Source organism: Abrus precatorius, unplaced genomic scaffold, assembly GCF_003935025.1.
Source record: "Abrus precatorius isolate BTA unplaced genomic scaffold, Abrus_2018 Scaffold2, whole genome shotgun sequence".
NCBI lineage: Eukaryota > Viridiplantae > Streptophyta > Magnoliopsida > Fabales > Fabaceae > Abrus > Abrus precatorius.
Window position 1 is genome coordinate 27,215,518 of NW_020874362.1, and position 9,852 is coordinate 27,225,369.

At 33.7% G+C, this 9,852-nt stretch overlaps 1 protein-coding gene across 5 annotated transcripts; it reads left to right on the forward strand.

Moving 5' to 3' along the window:
* The first annotated feature begins 501 nt into the window (after positions 1-501).
* On the forward strand, positions 502-8,298 carry LOC113857371 (nucleobase-ascorbate transporter 12-like). 5 transcript variants are annotated; one of them, XR_003503238.1, is made up of 11 exons: positions 503-1,124; positions 1,233-1,330; positions 1,412-1,582; positions 1,954-2,054; positions 3,846-3,981; positions 4,119-4,169; positions 4,266-4,553; positions 5,295-5,529; positions 6,741-7,027; positions 7,604-7,916; positions 8,041-8,298. XR_003503238.1 is itself a non-coding variant. In XM_027489170.1 (11 exons), exons 1-11 carry the CDS (start codon positions 698-700, stop codon positions 7,823-7,825), a joined length of 1,917 nt encoding a protein of 638 aa, XP_027344971.1. In that variant the 5' UTR covers positions 526-697; the 3' UTR covers positions 7,826-8,183. The 5 variants fall into 5 exon arrangements, 4 of the variants coding, with proteins under 4 accessions (XP_027344970.1, XP_027344972.1, XP_027344971.1 ...); XM_027489170.1 differs by having other exon boundaries at positions 526-1,124; positions 6,741-6,880; positions 6,980-7,027; positions 7,604-8,183; XM_027489169.1 differs by having other exon boundaries at positions 502-1,124; positions 7,604-8,297.
* The last annotated feature ends 1,554 nt before the right edge of the window (positions 8,299-9,852 follow it).

Genomic DNA, 9,852 nt, shown 5'->3' on the forward strand with positions numbered 1-9,852 from the left:
ATGATCGTGTGGTTACTCGTCTTAAGCAGGCAGCACCAGCACCACAAAACCTCCCATTTTGTAGTTTGCTTGTTTTATTTTCATCCAATTTATTCTTACACAATTCAAATGCCATTTTTTTTTTTAATGCCAAACAACAAAACAATCTAAGAATAGAAAAATTCTTATACTGAAAAATCTATTACATCTTCTTCGATATTAAATTTATTAAAATTAAAAAATGATTACATATTATAAATTTACATTATATATTAAATAAATAAATATATTTATTTCTGAAGACATGAATCAACTGATAATAATTATTATAATTCAACTTATATTATAAAGTTGAGTCTCAATAAAAATATTTTTTATTAAAAAAATTAAATAAATATATTAATTATATAAAAAAAATTGAGTCTATTATTAATAATTAAAATATTTTAAAAAATTATTTAATATAATTAAAAAATTAATAATTATTTCTTATAAATAAAACAATGTATTGACATGCTTGTTGTGGACTCCTGCCTCTCACACTCAACTTAATCCCTCCCCGGTTTTCCGAGTTCCAAGTTCTCAGTTCACATTCCTCATTTTTCACTCGCTCTTTCTTTCCTTTGCATAGAGCTTCGCTTCTGCATTGCTGCAACACCACGCGCCGCGCGCTAGATCTGCACCCAACCGTTCAAGCTATGCACCAGTAGCCACTAACATGTCCAATTCCAATCCCAACAACCGCCAGCCTCCGTCGCTGCCTTCTTCGTGGGCCAAGAAAACGGGCTTTAAGCCCAAGTTCTCCGGCGAGACTAATGCCACCAATTCGGGCCAAATAACCACCCCGCCGCCCAAGCCCAGAGTACCCGAGCCCAACCTGGATCTCGAAGCCGCTCGAGCTCCAACTCCCGCAACTGCCAATGGCGTTGCAGTGGGTGACAACGTTCCCGTTCCGCCTCCGCCGCCGTCTGCGATGGCGAAGAAGCGGAGAGACTCCGACGGCGTTCCGAAGAGTTCCGTTCCAAGTTCCAATGACCAGGCGCTGCCGCGAAGAAATGCGAGGCACGATGAAGTGGTGGACGACGACCGGTTTGTGTCTCGGCACTCGCATATTAAATATGAACTGAGAGATTCACCTGGTTTAGGTATTGAAACTGTAATGGATTTTGGAGTTTCAATTTGAATAATTTGATTCAATTCCTTTTTTCTAAGGTTGAAAAGTTTGATTTCATGTGTGTTACTTGTTACTGTAGTTCCGATTGGCGTGTATGGTATTCAGCACTACGTTTCGGTAATAGGTTCATTGGTTCTCGTTCCACTTGTCATTGTTCCTGCCATGGGAGGGACTCATGTGAGTGATTTTCATTTGGCTTAGTTGGTTTTTTTAGTGTTATGTTTGAGGCGAAGTTGTTAGTGTGTTAAGTGAGTGTAGGAGGAAACTTCTATGGTGGTATCGACAGTGCTGTTCGTTTCGGGGTTGACTACACTCTTGCATATTGCTTTTGGGTCCAGGCTGCCCTTGATTCAGGGCCCTTCCTTTGTCTATCTGGCGCCAGCTCTCGCGATAATCAACTCCCCGGAGTTTCAAGGAGTAAATGGAAATGTTTGTATCTCTTTCCGATTCAAATGGTTCAGTGATATTGATTTTTGTCTATATATCATGGTTCAATCTAACTAAGGTGTTGGGTCTTGCAACACTTTATGTTTAGTTAGTCATTGGACAAAACGTAGGTGCTGTTATCAATCAAAATTTGAATTTTATCTTTGGTAATCTGTGATAACATTAAGCATAAATCTTTTATTAAAGTAAAACTCTAATTTTAATTTATAAACAGTACCAACAGCACCTAAATCACCATATAAGTTTTGTCCTTACTCATAAGGTCTCATGGGATATGCGTGCTGTATTTTAAATTTCTCTAGTGGAATAATTGAAACGAAGACCACTGATAAGGTTTCTTCCACAATTTGCAGAAATTCAAGCATATAATGAAGGAGCTCCAGGGGGCTACAATCATTGGATCAGCTTTTCAAGCTTTAGTTGGATATACTGGACTTATGTCGTTGTTAGTAAGGTATAATATTTGGGTTTTCTCTGCTTGATTACTTTTTTCGCTAGTCTTTACTTATACATGCTTTTGTTTCACCAAACAGAATTAGTATTGTGGACAGATGCAAGTTTTATGTTAAAGGGTGAGAAATTCAAGTAAAAGAATAAGAGGTAAAGTGGAACTTGGCCAAAATTTTGTAGGGGCAAAAATATCAACATACGAATTTCCATTTCTTAGTTTTTTATTATATTTAATGAATTAGAAATATTATACATCTTATTAAGAACATATTATTCTAAAAATGAAAAAGGGAAATCATCGCCAATAATATGTATAGGCTTTATATATGTGCCAAGTAAGAAAGGGAAGAGGAAATCTCTTTATTACAGGGTTGCAATATGAGATACTTTTGATTCTCTCAGCAATGGTTACAAATATTGGCCTAATCTCTATTAAAGAATCCAAACACTAGTGCTTGCCTTGATGAGAATTAACTGTAGTACTTGCATCTGACCAACCAATAAAGGACTACAAATAAGAATCAAACCTAATATCTTTGCATTGATGCAATTCAATCTTACTAGCTGAGCTAACTCTTTATTTGCTATTGTCAAAATCGCAATATTAATCCCTAGATCACACAATCCTAAGATCTTTCTCTCACTCCGCAATCTTAATCGGAAACAGGATTGGATGTTGGCAAGGTCACGTAGGATCATGATCATTCTCTTTCAAATTGCAGGATAGATGATCCGAGCCAATCTTTACTTCGTGGGTTTTTGTTAGCTAGTTTTTAAAAATCCATTTACAGGGCAAGATTTGACCCAATTTGGACTTCTGATCTCTTATTATTGTGCGGCAACACTTCTTCCAGCTAGGTCACGAAGTTTTTCCTCATCTTTTCTCTATTTTGAAACAACCTTCACACTGCTACCATTTGTGAGTTTAGGTTTGGTTTCAGCAACCTCTGTTCTGCACTTAAAAATGAGCTTTGGCCCTCTTTGTGTCAGTCTTCTATTTTCTCAGACCTAGGTGTTGCTGCATAGGTTTCTACTTTCTCTTGTCTTTGCCTTTGTTTCTATACTTCTGTTTGTGGTTCTTGCTTGTTCTTGGGTGTTGTGGCCTGCATTCTGCAATATTTTGTGGCTGGGCTCTTGGATTCCAAATTCCAATACAACTAGAATGAGGTTGGTGGCAGTGGAAAGGGGAAAGAGATTGGTGCGAGCTTCATAACTCCAATTCTGCACAAGAGAATATATAATATAAATTTAGTGATTTCATGCTGACGATTTTTGACTGGGGATTCATGTAGCAGATCTAAAAGAAATTTCCCCCCTCCGTGAATTGTGCTGGAAAATTCATGAAACTGAAATTAACTGGTTAATACTTCTAGAACAGTTTATAATCACTTTTAAAAGGAAGGAAATAATATATTTTTCTTTTATCGTCAATTAAGGTTGTTATATAATCCTGATAAATGGTTGGTTTAGAGTATTCATAAATTTTAGTTCTCATACTTTAGATGCTGTGATCATTCTTCTGTGGAAAGGAGTTATGTTTCAAAAGATTATATATACTTTATTTAAATATTATTTCCTTATGGTTTCTTCCCAGTTTCCATCCATATGTGACATTCCTCTCCCCCACCCCCTCTTTTGTTCTGGTGCAATACAAAACCATGTCCTTTGGCTTTTCACACTTTAAGATTTAAATCTTTTCACTGCCCGAGTTCTCTGAAATAAAAATATCACATCTCAGATCATATTCTTATAAGTTTAGACTCTAATGAGCCTCATTTTATGTGTTTCCTTGCAGGTTGATCAATCCTGTGGTTGTTTCCCCAACTATTGCTGCAGTTGGGCTTTCATTCTTCAGTTATGGTTTCCCATTAGTTGGTACATGTATTGAGATTGGTGCAGTACAAATATTAGTGGTTATTCTTTTTTCTCTTGTAAGTTTGTTGAATTTATCTTCAGTTTTTTTATTTTTAATATTTATTCATTTTTGTATTCGTTTATACCAGTGTGTATATTGTATTGCTTATTTCACTGTACTAGAATTAGTAATCTTATTTCTTGCTTTCTACAGTATCTTCGTAAGATATCTGTTCTTGGACATCGAATATTTCTAATATACACAGTAAGTTGAATGTTTTGACAAATTGCTTGTCACTTCAGTAATTGAAATAAAATTTTGTGTAGCAAATGATTTCTGTTTTCTTCACCTAACTGCCAGGTTCCTTTGGGTCTGGCAATTACATGGGCATTCGCTTTCTTGCTGACTGAAGTAGGAGTTTACAACTACAAAGGGTGTGATATAAATATACCTGCCTCAAATATGGTTTCAGAGCACTGCAGAAAACATTTTTCTAGAATGAGGCATTGTCGTGTTGATACTTCTCAAGCATTGAAATCGTCTTCATGGTTTAGATTTCCTTACCCACTACAATGGGGTACTCCTGTCTTCCATTGGAAAACGGCTATAATCATGTGTGTGGTTTCCTTAATCTCATCTGTGGATTCGGTTAGTTTCTTGTCTTTCTTTGTTTTGGTTCCTAGACTGTACTTATCTTAACCTTGAATATGTTGGTCATTTGACTTAGTTGTGTTATCTTAGAAAAGCTAATTACCTACTAGGCCCTTGTACCATCTTGATAACCATGTACTAGCAATATTTTATTTATGAGGCTGTTCTTTTTCTTAGATATGATACAGGCTTTGATGGAAAATTACGATTTGGACATAACTCAATGATATATGTTCAATAAAAATGATGGCTCAGATGAAGTAAGAAACTTGCACATGTTTTTCACTTGAGACTATTTATAAGTTCATTTTAACTGCAAGTTTTGTCAATAGACGAGGAAAACTTTTGTGATTGTAGATTGTTGTGATACTTTATCAGATCCAAACTTAAACACTACGCTTATTTTTTTACGTGATCAATGTCTTTCTTTTGGCTTTTTTTCATATAAAGTATACACCAACTATAAGGGTGAGTAATGTAGTATAGGTTCTATCTCAAGACTTAGGAAATGACTGCATCAATTGCAATAATTCTTTCATTACAATATTTTTAGAATTTTGATGCTGCAAATAACCATTTTGTGATTAATCAAATAATAATATATGTTGATCTATTAGAGAATAATTGTATATTATTTCAAAATTAAAATATTATGTTCCTTGCAGTTTTCTCTATATGCAGGATTGTAACAAATAATTGTTCTTCGTTGTTGATATTCATTCACTTTAATCTTTGAAGGTTGGCTCATATCATGCATCTTCATTATTGGTAGCATCTAGACCACCAACTCCTGGAGTTCTTAGTCGAGGAATTGGTTTGGAAGGTCTTTCTAGTGTCTTGGCTGGTCTCTGGGGAACCGGAACTGGATCTTCAACTCTAACTGAAAATGTTCATACAATTGCTGTAACTAAAATGGGAAGCCGCAGGGCAGTTCAACTGGGTGCCTGCTTTCTGATAGTGTTGTCTCTTGTGGGTAAGTGTCTGTCATCTTTTTACAAGATTTGACACATAGTCTTGCCAATTAATAGTTATACTTCAATATGTGGACTTTAAAAAAAAATCAAATTGTATATAAAGTTATGAATGATGTGAGAATACCTTTGTCTTAACTGGTATAAGCCAATCTCTACTCTATCAAATTAGATAGTGATGTAGAAGTTTACTGCTTTATTTGAATATTTAGCATATCTGTTACGAGTGCATACAGTAATGAGAAACTATTGGGTTATGAAGTCAAATTTGAAAACACTGGGGTTGAGAGTGGAAGGAGACAAACTGTGGTAGAAAATAGATTCCATGGGCATTAGGCTTTCCCATAGGCTTCTGATTCTGAATGTAAGATAATATACTGATGATTTTGTAATATACATCTGTGATGCTATTAGAGAATCTTAACATTGCTTAGGATGTTCACATAAATATAATTACATAACGTTGCTGCTTTTACTATTCAGTGTATCTGCACATTTACAATTGCTTTTGCATTCTAAATTGCATGGTGTTATTTTAGTTTAGCATGAATCCTTAGCCCCTTCACTGAAGTATGGGGAACAGATGCAGACCGACATGTAAAAAACTTAAAATGCTCAAATCATATTTGATGTACTGTGTGGGGTCTGATACATGTTGTAGATGGACATGGCTGCTTTCTGAGGTATCTGTGTTTTATATCTCTTTGTTGCTTAATGATTAAATGCAGTTTATCTATCTCCGAATGGCCAATTTGTTAATTTAAAACTGTAGCTAGTTAGCCTCTTGAACTGATGATATAGAGCAATATCTGTCTTGCAAGTGATGGACTTTATCTGTTGAGCATGCTATGCCTTGAAGCAGTACATGGCTATTGGCATTGCATAATATCTCATTCTAATGAAAACAGTGGTGTGAAGCTTCACTGAGATACTTCCTCAGTTCCCCTATCCATATCTTTGGCAAATATAAGTGCTTATTCATTACCAAGTCCATCAACCTACAAAGAAATTTTAAAAAGCCGTTCAGTTCTTGTGCTGATTGTATCTATTTTTGGGACTAAATAAGCCGTAGGATAATTAGGATATGCAATTTATTCAGTCTGCTTTTTTGCTCGCTTCTCTTGTGCCCATTTAAAATACTTTTGTTCTCTCATCTGTAAAAACAAGTCTTACATGTTTATCAATGTTTAATTATGCATTTGCCATGTAACAGGTAAGGTTGGAGGATTCGTTGCTTCAATTCCTGAAGTCATCGTTGCTGGTCTCCTCTGCTTTATGTGGGCAATGCTCACAGCATTGGGTTTGTCGAATCTACGCTATAGCGAGGCAGGAAGTTCTCGCAATATCATCATTGTTGGGTTATCCTTGTTTTTCTCTCTTTCCATACCCGCATACTTTCAACAATATGGCATCTCTCCAAAGTCTAACTTGTCTGTACCAAGTTATTTTCAGCCCTATGTTGTGGCTTCTCACGGGCCTTTCCACAGCAAATATGGAGGGGTATGGGTTTGTGTCATGCTTTTTTACTATTATGAATCTTGTGCTTGAATGTGTCAAATTTTGATCACGAAAATTGGTTTACTACTATAACATTTTCAGAAAAGATAAAAAAATAATCCACAAGCCACTTTCATCTCTGAGGGTGTGTGTGGCTGACAAAACTGTCATTAAATGTTAAATGTGTATCTCCGTGGTCTTTTGAATGGATGTTGAAACTACCCACATTCAATAGGGACATAGTTAGTTGGTTCGATAGATTTCAAGGTCAATTGCATACTACTCCTTAGTTTTGACCAAGATTTTCTGCTTATGTTTGCAACTTCTGTATTGACAGAATCCTTCCTGTTCTTATTGTATGGTTGCTACTTGCTAAATCTTGTGTTTATAAGACACCTTGAATTCATGATGCAGTGAACAAACTATAAAATATGTATGTGGAATTAGCTTTAATTTATTATCTTATTTTACCACTTAAATGCTGGATAAAAATTACTTTCTTTGTAGAATTATTTTGTACATTTAGTTGGAATGTCTGGTATTTCTATTGGAGCAATTGTTAATCTGTTCCTTTTGCAGTTGAACTATGTCTTGAACACGCTTTTTTCACTGCACATGGTGATCGCGTTTCTTGTCGCGGTTATCCTGGATAATACTGTACCCGGCAGTAAGCAGGAACGCGGGGTATATGTTTGGTCTGAGCCTGAGGTTGCTCGAAGGGAGCCTGCTATTACCAATGACTATGAGTTGCCCTTGAGAGTTGGTCGGATTTTCAGATGGGTGAAGTGGGTTGGCCTGTGAAAGACATGGGTTTCATTGTTTGACATATTCACTTTATTGAATGGCTCTCAACTGCTAAAGGATTTCACAAGTTGTGTTGGCCTCAATGATGGTAAGTAATAGGTCATGTTACAGAGTTAATTTGTACACATGGGGGATCCTCGGGGCTCTATTTGTGTTGTAATTTATTATTAGATTAATCTTGTAACTAGTTTTGATTGATTCAAAATTCTCAGGTGTATTTTTTTTCTCTTGGCTAAAGGCGAGGCTTGACAAATCATTTTGATTGTATATATACATTTTCTTTTGGGCAGTTTTATCCAGCCTCATTGTAATTGCTAGATGTAGCAAGTTAAATATATTATATGTTCTCGTTGTGGTAAAATCTGGCATATTTGTTCGTGTATTCATGGAACATAAAATGCATATGTTGTTATTTGTTAACTTTTAGCTAGAATCTTGAATGTTCACTGCGTGAACAATCTGTTAGAATCTAAATGCAGCTTTTACGTTGTCTTCATATTCAATTTAGTTATGAGTAATGCCGATAAAAGAATCAGCTTCTATTTGCATTTCCGCATTTCCAAGCTTACGAAAATCATGTGTTTTTTCCTTTGGAGAAACCGAAAAACGTGTAATTGTCGTTTGATAAACTAAACAAACGAACCTTGCGCCAATTTCTACGATGTCAAATAACTGTTGGTTCTCCTATGAAATCCCCTAGTCACATCAAATCTGCATTCGGATCTTCTCAAATGTGACTTTCACCGCAGATATGTGAAATTTTAAATCTAATCATTGAAATATATTAAAATATATTATTTGATAAAATTTAATAATATTTGTATTAATATAATTTTAACTAATAAGATTTAATTCAGTGAAAATATTTTTCATCGAATCATGCCCAAAATTATTTTTGTTTTGTATCAATTTCGTTGATATTGTTGTATCAATGGTTTCTATTTGGAATTCATTATATTAGTATGATGCATCTTTGTTGAGAACTGCTGATTAGTGATAACTCGATTGGATTAAAAACTGGTTCTTTGTTAAACAAATGAAGAATTTGAAGATGTATATTTCTAATGCACAAATGTTTCAAAATTGTTGTATTCTTACCGTATCCATGATGGATACTGATATAGATATAACATAGTTGCTTCTGTATCAACTCAACTGCTTCATCTTTTAACTTTTGTAAATGCTAGTAAGTGTCTTAGTTAAAGAATTATAATAAAAGTTTTTTTAATATTTAAAAGCGTTATTAATGCACTCTAACTCTGATTTTTAATATTTCAACCTAATTTTCAATAAAGGATAACACTTAGATTAAGTTTCTTATACCCTTGCCATCAAGTTCTCTATTCAACTGTTGACACTTCTTTCTAATAATAAATAACATCTATTAAACATGTCTCGCAGAATTTTAAATAAAAATTAATGTGTCATTATTTATTTAGAAAACAAGATGGCAAGAATGTAAGGAACTTAAACTTAGTTTTGTCCTCTATAAAACAAAAAATCATCTATTGATTTCTTGATAGTATTCATCAGTTAGGTTCTTAAACTTTTTATATATTTTTTTTTCATTAGATATGCAGGAATAGTTATGACTGTAACTATGAATATAATACTTTAAATTCATATGTGGTTAAAATAATGTTTTTAAAATAAACTTTTATAAGAAAATAAAGATAATTTATAATATAATGACAATGATAAATTAACATAAATATCAATTATAATAATTTATATATATATATATATATATATATATATATAAAAGAGAAGAATCTTCTAACATTAGTGTAAATTTAAAAGTTTTTACATTCGATCTTAACATTTCATTTAATTTATATTTAATAATCAGTAAAATAATAAATTATATATTATATATAAATTAAATAAAAAAACTTAAATTTAAATGTAAAAGTTTTTATACTTATGTAATTGTAAAAATATCTTACTAGATATATTTATATAATATCATAATTATACCTTACTTTTTATATATGTCATCGTACCTAATATCTATACCCATCCAA